Source organism: Ornithorhynchus anatinus, chromosome 2, assembly GCF_004115215.2.
Source record: "Ornithorhynchus anatinus isolate Pmale09 chromosome 2, mOrnAna1.pri.v4, whole genome shotgun sequence".
NCBI classification, from domain to species: domain Eukaryota; kingdom Metazoa; phylum Chordata; class Mammalia; order Monotremata; family Ornithorhynchidae; genus Ornithorhynchus; species Ornithorhynchus anatinus.
The window spans coordinates 128924608-128945093 of NC_041729.1; the positions used below are offsets into that span (position 1 = coordinate 128924608).

Genomic DNA, 20486 nt, shown 5'->3' on the forward strand with positions numbered 1-20486 from the left:
TTATTATTATCATTATAATTATTATTATCATATGGCTCACATAAATGGGGTAGATGCTGTTTCCACCTCTAGGACTTTACCTTTTCATCCAAATAACATGCAGGAAAGCTGACCTTTGCTTTGTGATGGAGCTCACAATTTAATGAACCCAACCTAATTTTTTTTTTTTCAACATGGGAAGGTAAAGCTTCCCTCTGATCTTTTCCTGCATTTTCCTTTTCATTTGGCTCATACATTAAAGTGAATCACAGTTTCTTACACCAGCAGTTAAAGGAAAACATTGGGATTATATTATATTGATTATTGTATATAATTAATATATATTATATTATATAAGGATTTGTATTCTTATAGCCTTTGAACACAGAAAGTAAGTCAGAGAGTCACCTGTAACTAAGGGTTGGCTAACTACTGGGAGACTGTGTTTGAGTGTTACTTTTAAACCGTCTAAGGATGTATATGACCTGAAATTTAGATAGATGGTGAAGGTGTGTATGGTACTGATTCTTTTCTGAAAATTTTTTATTTCACCTTTTTCTTTATATTTATTCTCCAGCTAGAAGGGAAAAGGGTCAAAGTCCTGGAAATCCCTCTTACATATGATCAAGATAGAGGATGCTGAACATCCAACTGCTACCATGCTGATCCCAGTACTCATTTCCTGCCTTGGCTACTTCATCAACCACCCAGCCTCCTGGCTCTCCCCTCTCCAGTCTATACTTCACTCTGATGCCCAGTTCATTTTTCAAAAAAAAATTCAGGCCATAAATTCAGTACTCAAAAACCTCCAATGGTTCTCCATCCATTTCCTCATAAAAACAAAACTCCTTACTATCAGCCTTAATGCCACTTTAACCAGTTTTCACCCTCCCAATCCACAAACTCTGTTCTTGTAATACCAACCTACCCTCTGTACCTTGATCTCATCTATCCCACCACCAACCCCTTACCCATAATCTTCCTATGGCCTGGAACTCCCTCCCCCATCATATTCAACAGAGCATCACTCTCCCCACCTTCAAAATCCTCTTAAAATCACTTCTCATCTATCTGCTCTTCCTTCTGTATCAACTGAGCACTTGGATGTTTAGCCCTGAAGCACTTTGTTACCTCAGCTCTATCAGACCTATGTAACTATTATTTACTCTACTATTTCCCCATCCATAATTTTTCTGCCTTCCCTGTAGATTATAAACTCACTGTACGCAGGAATCAAATCTATCAACTCTGTTGTAATTTCCCAAACAACCAATGAATCATATTTATTATTATATAAGTGCGGTGGGGGAGTAAGGATGAATAATAAGAGCAAGTCAGGGTGACAAAGAATGGAGTGCTCTGCACATAGCAAACATGCAATAAATACCATTAATTGATTGATTGAACAAACCAAGAAATTGTAAATATTCCTTATACAGCTGAAAGTTTGCAGAAAAGTTTGGGACAGCCTCAGTTTACTAAATAGAAATTGCTGGCCTGAAAGAGTTAATGCAACTTCAAAAGTATTTGATTTGCACTTCTGAGTAATCTATTTATCTTTATCTCAAGAATGATTGATATAGTAAAAATAATAATAAAGGATTTCCCAATATTATTGTTAGGTTTCCCAAGGAATATTTCCATTTCCACTGTTAAAAATGCCAGTAAGCTACTTTGTAAAATAGTATATAAGTAATAACATATGTACTTTTAAAAGACTTAGCTAAGAATTGGATCCATACAGGTTTTGTTTTGTTTTTTTTTAACCCACAAAAACTGTTTCAAAAGCAGCCAGGACAAAGATAAAACTCTAATCCTGAGTTCAGTTTTAAAATGAAAGCTGTGATCTTTTAAGGAGTTGTATGCTTTAGGTAGCATATATCTGCAACTCTTCAAGACATAAAAAGAAGAAAAGGATGGTATTTTGAATGTAAAATCCCAATGGAGGAGGTAATCTTTAATGCATTTTTGGTAGTATATGTGATCAGTGAAAAAAAGGAGAAAAGTGGAGCAGTTTTGATTATGTGTTTTGGACTGAATTGAAAGTACTTCCAAATAAATTTTTATACTTGGATCAAAATTTGAGTTCTGGCTAAAATATTTTCTACTTTAATCTTCAATGGTAACATGTTAAAAAAACTTGTATAGATTAATATTAAAAGTAGTAGCTTTCTGTAATCTGTAAGATTGGGTAAATTAATATTTAGGAAGGTGGGTACATTACATTATTATATTGTAGGCAAGCCTTTTTGCCAAGGTTTAACAGGAGTTTTGAAAGGATCAAGACATACACTCTGTTAAATAAACCTATCCTAGTTGTCCTTATAGAATTTAGGACAAGAAGATTCAATTTTATTCCACATCACAAGCTACCATCAGAACTTTGTAATAACCTTTTAAGTTATTTTCATTTTCTTTTTTATAAATAAGGGAAGGTTATTTCACTTACAGACTGCTTGATGTATTTAGTAGTTTCTGGGCTTTAATTTCATCTTTGTACATCAAAGAACCAAAGCTGATGATATCCCCTGTGTAGGGATGACAGTTAGATTATCCTTTACTTCTTCCTCCTAGTGTTTTCCCTTTTAATTGAAAGTGACCCAAGTGGAGAAGTGGATTCCTCTTACCAGCTAAGAGGGTCAAGAAAAAGAAATTCTTAAGTGGAACATGACTTTGTTTTCAGCCGTCATTCAATCCTAGTACACCCAAAGCTTAAGTTCTGGAAAATACACTCCAACATTCAGTCCAGCCTTTTTTAATAAACCTGCAAAAAACAGGGAACCTAGTTTTAAGTATTTAAATAACACAAATATGTTAATAAATCAATCAATAATATTTATGGAGCCCACAATCAAGCTATTTTATGAGTGACTGCTTTGACCCTGTGAACAGCAACAGCGAAGAAGAAATTCACAAAGCTGGTCTACACCATGACAGATCATTCGAGGGGCAGAACACAGGGGAGAAGTACCTCTCCTTTCTATCTCTCTCTATATCTCTCTATCTCTGTCTCTCTCTGTTCTTTTTCTCCTCTACCCGGTAACAGGCCTGGACCAAATAATTGCCACATACAGCTGCTGCAATGCCCAAAGCATCTGCGTTGCCACTTTGAATTGCACATGCAGAGGCTTGGGCCTCCAGGAATGGACTAGAATATAGCGGAGCCGAGCCTTCAGGAACTCCTCCAAACCTGCCCACTTGCGATTGGGTGGATGGGCTCCCTTGACCTGCAAACCAGCCCAGGACATTTTCTTGGAGTGGGTGTGAGTGAATGTATGTATGTAATAGTAATAATAATAATGATGATGATGGTATTTGTTAAGCACTTACTATGTGCTAGGAACTGCATTAAACACTGGGGTGGATACAAGCAAATTGGGTTGGACACAGTCCCTGTCCTACATGGGGTTCCCAATCTTAATCCCCGTTTTACAGATGGGATAACTGAGGTCCAGAGAAGTGAAGTGATTTGCCCAAGGTCAGCCAGCAGAAAAATGGCAGAGCCTGGATTAGAACCCATAACCTTCTGACTTCCACTACATGCTCTATCCACTACGCCATGGTACATGTTACTCCCCTAGACCTGAGTTAAGAATTAAGTAAAGCTTTCCACAGTAACCTTGGTAGTTTGGCTTTTCATGTTAAACTTGTCGAGGCAAGACCAGTCTAGGATATTCCTGATTAGTACGAGCTGGATGGCTCATGGTAAGTACTTAGTAGATGCAGAGCACAGTATTAAGTACTTGGGAGAGTACAGCATGATAGCATTTGTAGGCATAGCCTCTGCTCAATTCACATTTTTTCTTCAGGAGTAATTTTTTCAATCTTTGTAATTTGCTTTTTGCCATAATAGGTGAATCTCAATGTACTTTATGATAATGACAAATGATATAAAATCAATCTCAATTTGTGGAATTTATTGAACTCCTGAAAAAGTCCCTGTGAGAGTTAAACAGAATTAAGATACACATCCCAAATTCAAAAAGTTCACCATTTATAGGAGGCAGACAAAAACAAAGAGTGTGTACAGAGGGCTGTAACAGGAAGTAGCTCAACCATAGTAATGCAATAACATAATAATTAATTAATATTTAAATGAGATTACACTTGAATATATGTGTGTTAAGAATGGGAATCAAATACATAACTTCTAAGGATGGTTGTTGTATTGACCTGAATGGGAATCAAATACATAACTTCTAAGGATGGTTGTATTGACCTGACTAGGTATTGGGAATTACTCAGAAAATGTTTTCTGAAGGAACTGACAACTAGGAAATCTTTAAAGTTTGGGAGAGCTGTGATATGGTAGGCTTTTGGATGGAAGGAGTTTTATGTTGGTGAAAAATCATAAGAGGGACAGAGGTGAAAGAATTGAGAACAGGATAAATCCAGGCATTGAGACATCCAAGCCAACACTTCTGTTAAGTCAACCATGCAAATATGATGACACCATCTGCTCCATTTTTCAGAAGTGTGCCAAGTAAACTTGAAGCTAGCTAGAACTTTTCCTAGTATCATATGTTTGGAGAGAAAACAATGACATATATTTTGGAAATGTTTGAAGGAATTAAGAGCACAATCGGTTATGTTACATATATTAAAAAGAAGGCTAGGGATAAATCAATGAGTTTCTCCACATTTCAAAACCCACAGTGGCGTCCCATTTTCGTTCATCAAATGAAAACTCGTCATAATTGGCTTCTGAGCTCTCCGTCAACTCTCACCATTTTATGTATTGGTTCTCTTCACCACAACTCCCCAGCTCACACTCTTTCCTCTTCCCAAGCTTATTGTCTAACTGTACCATTTTCCCATTCTCCTGTCATATCCAAGAGGCTACAGATCTCTTCATGCTCAAAGCCCTCCTAAAATCCTTCATCCTCCAGCAAGTCTTCTGCCATTAAGTGTGGCCACTCTTTCTAGACTGCCACTCCATTTGGGTAAGTACTGGATCTCTAAATAGGACTTCTCATATGTATGATTCTTCCAAAGGATGCTTTAAAAAAGTGTTTTTCTTGTAGGTAACAACTTAGTCTATGCTACTAAATCGCTCCCACACATTCTTCATGAAGCCAGCTGGAAATGATAGTAGGTAAACTGAAATTATGGAACAAGATAACTTCAGGTGACTTTTTAACAGAAGATCCTGGGCATAACTGAGGAAAGCACTCCTACCTACTACATGAATAGAAGACAAACACCATTAATCACTCTCTGTAATGAATAAAGTCTAATATAATCTAGATATGTGGCTACATAGAGTAATGAAACCATAAGGTCAGAGATCCAGAAAACACCCCATGGATGATAAAGGGCTCACTAACATTTTCGTGAGGATTAATTCTGAGCCATCTTTAGTCCCATTCATTTTTGGCCATGGACTATGGAAACATGTAGAATTTCAGAAGTGGTGTGAGGAGGAAACCAGAAATGCATAGTGAGATGCAAGGATGGGTTTATGCATTGCCCTCACAGGGAATAGAAAATTGGACTCCCATAATTTGGTAGAGGTAACAGAATATCGCACTTCAATGCACTATGAAGTAGCTACATAATTTATCTGTTAGTACCTCTTAAATCATGCCCAAATCACTAGTGGCTGTGCCCTCTTTGAGAGGAGGAAAGTTATTTTAGCATGTATTATTCTGCTGATATGCTTTGTGCCTCACTTTTGTTTTTCTTGCCACTGATCCATCATCATCATAATTTTCACAATTATCATCAAAGGTACTCATTGAGCCTTTACTATGTGCAGAGTTGGTGAACCCAATTCCTGCCCACAATGACCTTACAGTTTAGAAGGGGAGTCAGACAGTAACATAAATATATAATGTATAATATGTAATTTATAAATATGTACATAAGTGCTGTGGGCCTGACAGTGGGATGAATGTCTAATAACCAGAGGTCACAGATTCCAGTACATGAACGATGCAGAAGAGTGAGGGAGTAGGGGAAAAGAGGGAGAACTCTTGGATATGTGGCCTTAATAATGCTTCAAATGTGGGGAAAATGGTGTTCTGCAATATATGGAGGGAAAGGGAGTTCCAAGTTAGAAGGAAGGTGTGGGAAAGGGGTCAGTAGCAAAATAGATGAGATTAGGGCAACCTAGAGGAGGTAGAGGAGCTATAGAAGCCCTTGTTCATACCCTCTTTCCTGTTGGGATCTTCCTCCCACTTTATATCTGACTCTACTGTATTCTTGATGTGAGTACAGTGCTCTGCACACAGTGAGTGCTCAATAAATACCACTGATTGTACTTATGTGAAATGTGCAAGCAAGCCAATGCCTATTCCTTGGTTCGAGGAATAGCTTCCATGTTATTATTTACCTCAGAATTTGTCTTATACAGTGCCATGGAGGTTAGGCCAAGTTTAGAAAGGAGAAGGAAGTGAAGAACAGTGGAACTATGGAGTATTTAGCTCTTCACATGTTCCCAAAACAGTCTTGAATGTGTATTTAATTGAGAAAGAGGCTACAACAACAAATTACTCTTTATTGTGACATATTAGATATTGGCCCATTTAGAGGATTTCTTTCTTCTAGGCTTAGGAGTATGTAATGATTGTGCTCACTACATCCTCAAAGGAAAAATATGGTTCTACAAATTATTAAATGATAGACAAAAATAAAAGGTAGACTTTGAGATTCAAACTTTAGGATAAGAAATCTAATCATTTTCAAGAAATCTAAAATAGTGTTGGGCTCAGTAAACCATTATGTGTGCAACTGGTTTTTCTTTCTCTACCAAAATGTTCTACCTTTTATTCTTTTTCAAAAATATATGCATTAAAGTATATCTTTTCCTCTGTTTGAAGAAAAAGGTTACCAACCCACAGAAAATTATGAAATATTAGCACAAGATAGTTTGATTAAAAAGATAAATATAGGCCACAAAGATGGAATATTTCATAGTATTTTATACTATGTCATAGTATAGATTATTTCATCAGTTTAGTCCTTTTTTGAAGATTACAACTTCAATTAATGATATGATGGTTCCTACAGTATTCACATTTAACTCTACTGGGCTGTATTTTTTTTTATATTATATATATTAATTTGTTTCTTCAGTTTGTGTTATTCAAATGTAAATAATGGAATATAGACTATATGGTGAATGAACAATTATGTTCATAGTGAACATTTGGACTAGTTTGCTGAAACAACTTGAGAATACTATCATTGAGATGATTAGTTATAAAGTTTACATTTTGAGAATTGCCAATGTGGATAATCTATATTCATACGTGGAGTTTTGGGATTCATTTTTATGAGGTACACTCTTCAAAATATTGCTTTCACAGATCTCATTGCTTTTACCAAATCCATTTACCCAAGTTGAAGTCAAACATTGTTTGAAATTAATTATTCCCTTTTAATTACTCAGAATAAACAGAAATGACCTGCTAATTTAAGGAAAATCTATCAGCATAGAATGAATTCGCTCACATAAACAGGCAAGATGAACCTGACCTTGTTTGAACTTGTTTTGATGTGGCCCAGATGGTAGGCTACATGCTTGAGTAGCAGGGTAAAGCTGAGAAAAAACTCATAGAGCAAGATCTAGATTTATAGCCTTTTTCAAATTCCTACCTTGTATTGTCCTTTCAGCATCTGTTCTGCCCCCGCTGCGGTCAGCTTCTATCTCTGGGGTCAGGGAGTCTAAAAGAACAGAAAGGTAAAACTAACACATATTTCATTCTACTCCTATGATCCTTTTTACAACCTGTTACTCCAGGACTGAATTACAATACAATCGACCTTTGCCAATTTATTTTAATGTTAAACAATGACTGGAGTTCAAGATAATGTTTTGGAGGATTTAAAAAGATTAATGAGTCCTGGAAAATTTTAAAGCAGAAAAAGATAGCAGAGAGATTTCAGATAAATACTGCAATAACATGTTTTGATTTGAGCCCTCAGATAAGCAAAGGAATGTTTGTTCACAGACACAGGGGGAAATAATAGAAGATCTAAGAAAAAATCTAAATAAAAAATGAAATGAGAAAACAAAGCCTGCCCTTCCTTGCCTCCTCTCCTTTCCTTCATTTATTTAGTTTAAGGAGAACACCAAAACATCCAAAATAGACAAATGTAAGGTTATAAACTTTATTTGCAATTGTTCTTTGCTTATTAAATCTGAAAATTAATCATGGGCAGATATTCATCCTCTTACCATTTAAGACCCTGAGACTCTCTGTTGAAGTTGCCTGTTTCAGTGTCTGTTCGGCTTGTTCCCGCCGCTTAGTCTCAAATTCGAGCGCTTCCTGCAATTTCCTCTTTGCTTTCTTTTCTTTCTTTAACCTCTTTTGAATTATTGCTGGAAAAAGTGGAGACAATATTTAACCTGAATTACTGCTGTATTTTTACAAATAATTTCTATAATAGTTACCTTCATATTCATTTTACTGGAAATTAAATTTTTAATATGACTTACATTTCAGAGTGTTTGGGCAGACAATGTCTCTTATGATTTCTCAGAACTTTGGAAATAATGTACATTGTTATGCCATATTTGGGGAAACAATGCCGATTTTTCCAAGTTACTGTTTTGAGAAAGGGATAAAAGCTTTTGGGAATAAAAGGTATCCCTTTCCGAAGGACAAGTGAAACTAAAGTAAATTGCCCCATACATTCCTAGATTTGTATCTCACAAATATTTCCTATAATGATTTTCATTTTTCAAATGAATAATTTGGTTAAATTACTGGTATCAAATGTCTTTCATTTAAAACAGATTGTGAGTAGATAACACATATGATTTTCAACTAGCTGACACATTTAATTTTCTAAGATTTAACACATCACTGTTAAATAATAATAAATCAAGATGTGTCAACAATTGTATAGGAAATGAATTTTTGGTATGGTAGTTATTTCAATTTGTTTCAAATGCTTGCTAGTGAGAAGCTAGTGTGTGATATATCTTTCTTTGAATTCCATTTTTATCAGGGTTAATGTTTCTGATAGAAAGGGAATAGACACACAGCACTGTAATCAAAGAAGAGATAATGTCCTAGTTTTACTACTTGGTAAGACTATATCATATCGGGGCAGCATTAATAGAGAATAAAGAGGTGAGAAAGGATGTTAAGTGTAAGACAAATCAAATAACAAGAGTGCTACCATTAAAACATAGTCATTGGAATTTAAAATCAAGGTTGAATCAACTACTTGGATAAACATACTTCACTTCTATTAGTGAGAAGCAATACAAAGAAATCCAAAGGCTGTGTAAAACACATTATGAATACCTCAGATAATCTACTATCAAGAAGGAATAAAATAATGAAGATTTAAGTCAATCAATTAATAGCATTTAATGACCCCTTATTGTGTGCATAGCACTGTACTAAGCACTTGGGAGAGTAGAATATAACGAAGTTTGGTAGACATGTTCCCTGCCCACAACAAGCTTACATACAGTCTAGAGAGGGAGCTATAGATATGTCCATAAGTGCTATGGGGCTGATGAAAGGGTGAATAAAGGAGGAAATTCAAATGCTAGGGTGTCACAGAAGGGAATGAGAGAAGAGGAAATGGAGATATAGTTGAGGAAGACCTCTTGGAGGAGATGGGATTTTAATAAGGCTTTGAAGATGTGAAGAGTGATTCCTAACCTATATGAAGAGGGGGGGACATTCCAGGCCAGAGCCAGGAAATGGGCAAGAGATCAATTGTGAGATACATAAGATTGAGGAACGATGAATAGGTTAGCATAAGGAGAGCAAAGTGTGGGGGCTAGGTTTTTTAGTAGGAGAGTAATGAGGTAAGGAAAGACGGCAAAAGGTGATTGAGTGCTTTAAAGCCAATGATAAGGAGTTTCTGTTTAATGTGGAGGTTGGTGGTCAACCACTGGTGGCTTTTTAGTAGTGGGGAAACTGCTTTGAGGAAAAATGATCTGGATAACAGAATGAATTATGGACTGGAGTGCAGAGAGAAAAGAGGCAGGGAGGTCAGCAAAAAGGCTGAGGTAGTAATTAAGGCAGGTTAGGATAAGTGCTTGGATAAATGTGATAGCTGCTTAGATGATGATGAAAGGGCATATTTTAGTAATGCTATGAAGGTTGAAGTGACAGGATTGAGGTGTCAGTGGGACATCTAAGTACAGATGTCCTGAACAGAGGAGGTAATTCATTCAATAGTATTTATTGAGCGCTTACTATGTGCAGAGCACTATACTAAGCGCTTGGAATGAACAAGTTGGCAACAGATAGAGACAGTCCCTGCCATTTGACGGGCTTACAGTCTAATCGGGGGAGACAGACAGACAAGAACAATGGCAATAAATAGAGTCAAGGGAAAGAACATCTCGTAAAAACAATGGCAACTAAATAGAATCAAGGCGATGTACATTTCACTAACAAAATAAATAGGGTAATGAAAATATATACAGTTGAGCAGACGAGTACAGTGCTGAGGGGATGGGAAGGGAGAGGGCGAGGAGCAGAGGGAAATGGGGGAAAAGAGGGTTAAGCTGTGGAGAGGTGAAGAGGGGGTGGTAGAGGGAGTAGAGGGAGAAGGGGAGCTCAGTCTGGGAAGGCCTCTTGGAGGAGGTGAGTTTTAAGTAGGGTTTTGAAGAGGGGAAGAGAATTAGTTTGGCAGAGGAGAGGAGGGAGGGCGTTCCAGGACCGCGGGAGGAAGTGGCCCAGGGGTCGACGGCGGGATAGGCGAGACCGAGGGACGGTGAGGAGGTGGGCGGCAGAGGAGCGGAGCGTGCAGGGTGGGCAGTAGAAAGAGAGAAGGGAGGAGAGGTAGGAAGGGGCAAGGTGATGTAGAGCCTTGAAGCCTAGAGTGAGGAGTTTTTGTTTGGAGCGGAGGTTGATAGGCAACCACTGGAGGTGTTTAAGAAGGGGAGTGACATGCCCAGAGCGTTTCTGCAGGAAGATTAGCTGGGCAGCGGAGTGAAGAATAGACTGGAGTGGGGCGAGAGAGGAGGAAGGGAGGTCAGAGAGAAGGTTGACACAGTAGTCTAGTCGGGATATAACGAGAGCCCGTAGCAGTAAGGTAGTCGTTTGGGTAGAGAGGAAAGGGCAGATCTTGGCGATATTGTAAAGGTGAAACTGGCAGGTCTTGGTAACGGATAGGATGAGTGGGGTGAACGAGAGAGACGAGTCAAGGATGACACTGAGATTGCGGGCCTGAGAGACGGGAAGGATGGTCGTGCCATCCACGGTGATAGGGAAGTCTGGGAGAGGACAGGGTTTGGGAGGGAAGATGAGGAGCTCAGTCTTGCTCATGTTGAGTTTTAGGTGGCGGGCCGACATCCAGGTGGAGACATCCTGGAGGCAGGAGGAGAGGTAATGTGAAACTACCGAGAAGAAGAGAGATCAGAGATGGAGATATAGACTTTGGAATCATCTGTACAGTGCTTTGCACACAGTCAAGTACTCAATAAATATGATTGAATGAATACAGAGATGGGAGTTGAAGCTACGGCTGTGAGTTCTCCAAGAGAGTGGTAGATGGAGAATAGAAAGGGATATAGAATTGAACCTTGAGGACCTCTGACATTTAGGGGATGGGAGGCAAAAGAGGAACCTGGAAAAGAGACTGAGAAGTGGCCAGAGAGATGGGAGGAAAACCTGGAGAGGACAGTGTCAGTGAAGTCAAAGTTGGATACTGTGGTGAAGTCAAAGTGGCAGCTGGGAGGTCGAGGAGGATTAGGTTGGAGCCGAAGTCATTGGATTTGGCAAGAATGAGATCATTGGTGATTTTTGAGAGAGCAATTTCTGTGAAGTGAAGGTGGTGGAAGCCAGATTGGAGTGGATCAGAAAGATAACTGGAAGAGAGGAAGTAGAGATAATAATAATAATAATAAGAGATAGCAGGTAGAGAGAACTTGCTCAAGGAGTTTGGAGAGGAATGAATAGTAGCTGGGGATGGGTAATAACTGGAAGGAGCTGTGGGATCAAGGGAGGGGTTTTGTTGGTTTTTTTTTTTAGAGTGGGGAGACTGGAGAGTGAAGAGTTGAAGATCACATTCAGAGAAGAAAGAAGGGAAGTGGAAAACACTTTGATTAGGTGCAGAAGGATGTGGTTGGAGGTACAGGTAGAGGAGGTGGATTTTAAGTGGAGGAAAGAGCTATCCTCTTGAGATACTGCTGCAGAAGATGGGAGATTTGAAGAAGCAGCAGAAGGAGAGAGGAAGTAGAGAGGATGATCAGAGGAGATTTAGGGAGATCATGCCTGATGGCTTAAATTTTCTCAATCATGTACCTGACTAAATCATTAGGGGAAAGAAATGGGAGGTGTGTGACAGGGATTTTGAGGAGGAAGTTAAATTTCTGCAACATTCTTTGCAGAACTGCCCCCAGACAGTTCAGACCATAGAACACTTCCTGGGACAGAGAGATGCATGAAGACACTGAGATATCTCCCTAGTGGACTGCCTTAGTTGGCCCACACCATCAAACATCTCCTGGGACAGGGAACTGCCTAGAGACACATAAATCTCTCTGGGCAGAACTGCCTCAGTCAGCCCAGACCACTGAACCTCATCTGGGAAAGAGAGCTGTCTGTGGGCCCAGAGATCTCTCTCTGTTGAGCCACCTCAGCCAGCTCAGAACATCGAACAGAGGAATGACATCCTACTGTGTGCCCTCAAGATCTCATAGATTTTGATCCCCAGCTGCTATGACCAAGAAACAGTTATTCCTTCATCTTCCCTCTCATGGCAGCCTGTCCCGAATACACAGTGGAGAACATGAACAGGTGTGGTTGTCTGACACCTTAAGGACAAAGACTCAGATTTTTGCATATCAACAGCTCCCTGTCTTCACATTAAAGAAGATCTATGTTGAATCCAAATATTTCCTTCTTCACTCTCAAGGAACCAGAGACCTACATTCAATTCAGCAATTATTCACAGAACCACCAGATTAAGCAGTTATTGCTGTTGACCTCACCTACAACTCTTAAACTTAATAATAATAATAATAATGTTGGTATTTGTTAAGCGCTTACTATGTGCAGAGCACTGTTCTAAGCGCTGGGGTAAACACAGGGGAATCAGGTTGTCCCACGTGGGGCTCACAGTCTTAATCCCCATTTTACAGATGAGGGAACTGAGGCACAGAGAAGTTAAATGACTTGCCCACAGTAACACAGCTGACAAGTGGCAGAGCTGGGATTCGAACTCATGAATTCGAATGAAACTCATGAAACTTCTCTAACCTCACCATGCATCCTCAAAACCCTCCCACCAATCAGCCCATGCCTGTCCTCCTTTCCCAGAATTCCTTCTTCCAACCCTTCCCCATCTCTTGCACCACCCCTACCCTCCTTCCTGACACCATCCCTGTTATCCTGTCCCAGCACTGTCCTTCAAGTTCTAACAGCTTACTCCCATACACACCCTCCCCACCATTCAACCTCCACAGCCTCAGCCAAATGCTTCCCGTGGAATCCTAACTCCACTGTGGCAAAGTTTCCCTTCATCCTTGACCTATTCATGACCCAGTCACTGCTCCAAAAACTAACTCTCCCCAGATGACACTATCACCCTGCTGCTCTCTCTGGAGGGGGCCTCATCTCCCATTCTTCCAGACCCACTAGGAAAGGGGGTTGACCAGCTTCCTTCTTGCTTCCCCCTGCCGCTTCACACTGTTCCAACTCCACCAACCCTCTCTTTCCTTTGAGCCCATATCATCCACTATTACCACCCACTCCAGAAACTAGTCACAGTCATCTACCACCCCAAGGCCCCCACATCCCACTTTTTAAATCATTTTGATCCCTTACTTATACTCCTTCTTTTTCCATCCATACCTTGATAACTACAGTTCTACTCAACATTAAATGATTAAAATTTTAATAATGATTATAACTTTAGACTAATGTATATTGAAGGCTGTGCCATGGCATGCTGGCTTTAGGAGACAGTGTTGCCTAGTGGAAAGAGCACAGTCTTGGGAGTCAAAGGATATGAGTTCTAATCCAGACTCTGCCACTTGCCTGATATTTGGTCTTGGGCAAGTCTCAAAAATTCTCTGTGCCTCAGTTTCTTCTACTCTAAAATAATAATAATAATGTTGGTATTTGTTAAGAGCTTACTACGTTTAAAGCACTATTCTAAGTGCTGGGGTAGATACAGGGTAATCAGGTTGCCCCACATAGGGCTCATAGTCTTCATCCACCATTTTACAAATGAGGTAACTGAGGCACCGAGAAGTGAAGTGACTTGCCACAGTCACACTGCTGACAAGTGGCAGATACGAAATTCGAACCCATGACCTCTGACTCCCCAGCCCAGGCTGAGCCATGCCGCTCTCAAATGGAGATTCAATACCTGTTCTCCCTTCTACTTAGACTGTGAGCTCCATGTGGGACATGGACTGTATTCAACACATTGATTTGCATCTACCCAGCACTGTAACAGTACTTGACATATAGTAAGTTTTAACAAATACCATTAAGATAAGATATAAAACTTTGCCCAATGATAAGATAGAAAACTTTTCTATGCCACTGATTGAAATGAGATTCTCAGGGCCACAATTTAAAGTAATGGCATTTTTCCATAGATACACTGATGATAGAAAAATCTTGATAAGTACTGAAATGAACTTCCCGTTTTCTTTCCATTAAAGGGGAGAGTAGTGTATATGTGCCTGTTTTGAACTCTTGTGTCTAGAGAAATGAAACATGATGCAAATTTTGCTGCTAGTGAAGGTCACTAGAGCATGAGGTTGGCTCAAGGGGTAGGGCTATCAACTCTGGGCTTTCAAGAAGCAGCATAGACTAGGGAAAAAAGCATGGAGCTAGGAGTTAGGGGACATGGGTTCTAATCCTAGCTTTGTCACTTGTCTTTTCTGTGATCTTAGGCAAGTCACTTCATTTCTCTGTGCCTGATTTTTCTCATCTGTAAAATGGGGATTAAACCCAACTTTCTCTTACTTAGACTGTGAGCCTCATATGGAGCAGAGACTGTGTCAAAACTGACTATCTTATATCTACTACAGTTTTTGTCATCTAAAAAAACGCTTAACAAGTACTATAATTCAAGTGACTATAAAAATTAATTTTAAAATTAGGTAGGGTACATATATTTCAGTGATCAGTTTTGTTTGCAGAACCCCATCACAGTAATGGTGGCATTTGTTAAATACTTACTATGTGCCAGACACTGTATTAAGCACTGATGAAGATACAAGCAAACTGGGTTGGACACAGTCCTTGTCCCACTTGGGGATCCCAATCTTAATCCTCATTTTACAGATTGAGTAACTAAGGCAGAGAAGTTAAGTGACCTGCCCAAGGTCACACAGCAGGTAAAGGGCTGAGCTGGGATTAGAGCCCAGGTCCTTCTGACTCCTGGCACCATACTCGGTCCACCAAGCCATGCTGCTTCTTAGTATCCTACTATCGTATTTACCTTTGGTATCTATGTCAAGCTAGTTTCTGCTGTCCTTAAGCTAAATATGATAAGTTGAATATGAAACATGTTCAGAAAGACCTATATTTACAATTATAGTACAGTTCTGCTACTCAGCTGAAAACTCTCTGATCTTCCCCTCACTTCCCAGCCATATTAGATATAGCACTGCTTAATAAGCGCTATCAGCTACTGTCTTTTAACTGTGGAATCTCCCAAAAAACAAGCCTTAGTCCTGACTTTACAGGCCATAGACTCTGCGCTAAAGGAATTAGTAAGGAATTTTTGCCACCCTACTCACACTTCATCATCCTGGACAGTAGTCATATTTCCACTACAGTACAGAGTACACCAAATAAGTAGGTGAGCAGGGTGGCTATGCATTACCAAGAGACCATTAAGGTTTTTTTCTGTGCAAGGTCCATTTTCAGCCAAAGTGACCATATCCAACCTTGGCTTCACTGGTTCTCCTCTTATGTCTCTGGCCATTCATTTTCATTCTCCTTCATGGCTCATCCTCTGCCTCCTATCCCTTAACTGTGATGGTCTCTCAAGGTTCAGTTCTGGGTCCCCTTCTATTTTCCATCTACACTCACTCCCTTGAAAAACTCATTCTCAACTACCATCTCTATACAGATAATACCCAATCTATATTTCCTCCCCAGATCTCTCTCCCTTTCGCCAGGCTTGCATCTCCTCCTGCCTTCAAGACATCTCCACTTGGAAGTCCTTCCGACACCTCAAACTTAACCTGTCCAAAACAGAACTCCTTATTTTACCACCCAAGCCCTGTCCTCTCCCTGATTTTCCCATCACTATAGACCATACCACCATATTCCCGATCTCACAGGCCCATAACCTTGGCGTTATCCTTGACTCTTGTCTCTCATTCAACTCAAATATTCAATCCATCACCAAATCCTACCTGTCCCACCTTCACAATATAGCTAAAAATCCTTCCTTTCCTCTACATCCAAACTGCTACCAAGTTAATACATTCACTCATCCTAGCCCACCTAGATTACTGCATCAGCCTCCTTGCTGATCTCTCAACCTCCTGTCTTTCCCCATTCCCATCCATACTACACTCCATTGCCCATAACATCTTTCTTCAAAACCGTTCGAGACAAGTCATCCCCTCCTCAAAATTCTCCAGGGATTGTGAATCCTACTCCATATTGAATCCTACTCCATATCAAAAAAACTACTCACTGTTGGCTTTAAAGCACTCCATCACCCTCTATCCTCCTACCTCAACTCACTTCTCTCCTTCTATAATGCATCCCGCATACCTCGTTTCTTTAGTGCTAACCTTCTCACCATGCCCATCTCACCTGTCTCACCTCCTGACCCCTGGCACATGGCCTGCCTCTGGCCTGTAACACTTTCCCTCTTCAAATCCAACAGAAAATTACTCTCCCTACCTTCAAAGCCTTATTGAAGGCACAACTCCTTCAAGATGTCTTCCCAGATCAAGCCCCATTTTTTCTCATCTCCCACTTGCTCTCTTCTCCCTGAATCATTTCCTTTGCTCTTCCCCCCCACAACACACATAAGCCCTACAGCACTCATGAATATATCTGTAATTTTATCTATTTGTACTGATGCCTCTCTTCCCCCATCTAGGCTGTGAGCTCATTGTGGGCAGGGAATGTCACTGTTTATTGTTCTATTCTACTTTCCCAAGCACTTAGTACATTGCTTTGCACACAGTCAGTGCTTAATAAATATGATTTAATGAATGAATTAATGAAAATTCAGTGACATAGTTCCATGATTCAGCAGGTGGTTGCATGAATTGTCCTAGGTGGTCTTCAAGTAATAATAATGGCTATAATAATAATTATAGTGATTATGGTATTTGTAAAGTACTTACTATGTGGCACTTTATTAAACACTGGGATGGATACAAGCAAATAGGGTTGGACACAGTCCCTGTCCCACGTGGGGCTCCTAGTCTCAATCCCCTTTCTACAAATGAGGGAACTGAGGCTCAGTGAAGTGACTTGCCCAAGGTCAAGTGATGGAGCCAAGATAAATCTTCACCTTGTTAGCAGAGACCCAGCATGCCATATTGTACCTACTCCAGCACTTAGTAGAGTGCTTGACATTTAGTAAGTGTTTAGCCGATGCCACAATTAAAATTATTATTATTATTGGATCTAAAACCTGGGATTCCATATTATCTAAACAATTCTCTTCACACTGCTATGGATGCGACATACTGCAAAATTCACTATTGTGGCCAAGTAGTATACTGCTTGTAAATTCATCAAGGGATGGGATTTTATCCTTAATTTCTTCATTTTTCTTCCAAGTGGGATAGACAGACCACTGCAGCAGAAAGCTCAATCTGATCTGGAGCTAAAGTTGAGATTGACCTACGGCTATCTTTTGCATCCTTGCACTTTGTTGCATCGTTGCTTCCTTGTAAGACCTTGCCCCCGTTAAAATTATCCATGGAAATGGAAGCAACACCATTGCCCCTAGAGACCACCACAATGATTCCTAGTCTTTACCAGAAAGCAGTAGTGCCACAGGGCAAGGTAAGTCCCTACTTTAGTCAATCGCCCAACACCAATGTGGTGGTGCTTTATAGTATGAATCCACAGCAGCATGGCCTAGGGTCTAGAGCATGGGTCTGGAAGTCAGAAGGTCATGGGTTCTAATCCCGATTCTGCCAGTTGTCTGCTGTGTAACTTTGGGCAAGTCACTTACATCTCCATGCCTCAGCTCAACAGGAAAATGGGGATTGAGACTGTGAGCCCCAAGTGGGACAATCTGATTACCTTGTAAACTATCCCAGCACTTAGAACAGTGCTCAGCACATAGTAAGCATCTAACAAATACCAAAATTATTACATGAATATAGTGGACTATAGAAATGATGATGAAGTAGGACATGCCCCTAGGACTTGGGAGGCTCTGTGCATCAGCCAGCCATCTTCTAGAGCAGAACTCATTTCTTTCCAGGTCTGACATGGTTGAATGCTTTACCACCTTTTTCTGGGAAACCAAAGGAAGAGGAGTAGAGGTACCATTTTAAGGTTTCAGTAAACACAGCCTCAGACAATGCTGCATCCCAGCTGAAAACTGGAAATCAACTGCTGAGGACAGACCTGCATGACACATTATTAGTAAGAAGGAAGTGTCTCTCTTTGCACAAAAAACTTGACATAAAAAGAGAGACGAGGAGCCAAAAGACAAAATAGCTCCAGGTGTGGCAAAGATTAAGAACACCATCACAAGGGATAAGTTTTATGTGCTCCCAGTGCAGCTGGGGTTGTGAATCCCACTTTAGATTTTTCAGTCTCACAACCACATAGGTAAACTTCACTGTGAGTGTCTTCTAATATGAAAGACATCTATACTTTATAAAATTATTAAAATATAATGTATATATTCACATCTATATAATATATCTTATGAAAATGCATTACCTCTGTTCTTCTGCTCCACAGCCAACTGTTTTTCAAGAGTTTCCCGTAATTCTCGTTCCCGGAATAACTCCATTTTCAGCTCTGTCTTTTCCAGTTGGACCTGCTTTTCTTGAGCTCTGGCATTGTCTATGGCAACCTTTAACAACCCCTGCTCAGATATAAAATACAAAATTGTAATTAAATAGCTTTCAAAAAATTGAGCTGAGATTTAAAGATGAATACTGATATTACTATTCTGCATATGCATTGCAACTTCTCACTTGGAATTAACCGGTCAAATATGTTGGGGAACATCATGTGACAAGATTATAACCCATTTATTATATCAACAGTGTTTACTAAAAGATTTTATGATGCTTGTGATAATTGCTAGAGGATGGTTAAAAAAATGAATTACAGAATATTAGAGAAGCTGCATATCCTAGTGAAAAGAGCATGGGCCGGAGAGTCGGAGGATGTATGTTCTAATCCAGACTCCACCACTTGTTTTCTGTGTGACCCTGGTCACCCTGGTCACTTAATTTCTCTGTGCCTCAATTCCACCATCTTTAAAATGGGAATTAATTAAGACTGAAAACCTCATGTGGGTATGGCCTGTGTCCAGACTATAAGCTTGTTGTGGGCAAGGAATATGTCTGTTTATTGTTATATTGTACTGTCCCAAGCACGTAGTACAGTGCTTTGCGCACAGTAAGCACTCAATAAATATGATTGAATTAATGAATGAACCTGATTTACTTGCATTTACCCCAGTGTTTAGTACAATGCCTGGCACATAGTAAGCGTTTAACAAACACAATAAAAAATGAATTAAAAAAAGACCACAACATACATCAGGTACTTCAGTTCACCAGGTAATTCCCAGGATAAATCCTGATGATAACATCACAAATTTCATAGAATCCAAATGAAAAAAAAAGAGTAGTAAAGACAGTCTTAATTTTAGAATCTCAAAGAATCAGCAAAATGTAGTACTTGCCCATTAGAAGTAATCTTTAAATATAGGTCAAATGAAAATTGAACTGGAGACCAAGGGATTCATTATAGTCATTGTGGAAAGCAAAGCTTTGCTTCTCAGAGGTCATTTAAGGGCATGTTTTACTTCACTGAACTCAATAAGAGGTTACAACGATTGGAGAAAAATTAATTCTCCATATCCAATTTTGGAATTTTTTAATTTTTTATGGTACCTGTTAAGCACTTACTATGTTTCAAACACTGGGGTAGGTTCAAATTATGTTGGACACAATCTCTAGTCCGCATTGGGCTCAAAGTCTATGTAGGACAGAGAGCAGATATTCAATCACACTTTACGTTGAGGAAACAGAGGTACAGAGAAGTTAAATGATTTGCCCAAGGTTCTACGACAAGCAATTGGCAGAGCTGGGATTAGAATACAGGTCCTCTGACTTCTAGGTCCACTAGGCTATGCTGCCTCTCAACCGGAGAATGGAGCCCAGTTTTCAATCTGGGCTTGGGATAGGCATGAATTACATAACCTATGCTAGCATGACATGCAGCCTGTGCTCCTTTAAGAAGTAGGAATATAATTTTACCTCCCAAGTCCAGTGCGATAGCATATCACATTTGGAGAAATCCTGGAGGGATTGCACCCTCGAGGCAGAAGGGATCAGATTCTTTCGAGACTTGGTATTCTCTGTTTCGTAACAGTTTTGCCTGTTCTTC

General features: G+C 39.7%; 1 protein-coding gene across 1 annotated transcript in view; it reads right to left on the reverse strand.

Annotated features, from left to right (window-relative positions):
* DACH1 (dachshund family transcription factor 1) overlaps nt 1-20486 on the reverse strand; it is a 487154-nt gene that overhangs the window by 23151 nt on the left and 443517 nt on the right. Inside the window, 3 exon segments of the mRNA XM_029055520.1 lie at nt 7579-7647; nt 8162-8305; nt 18801-18948. Coding sequence (XP_028911353.1) covers nt 7579-7647; nt 8162-8305; nt 18801-18948 — 361 coding nt within the window.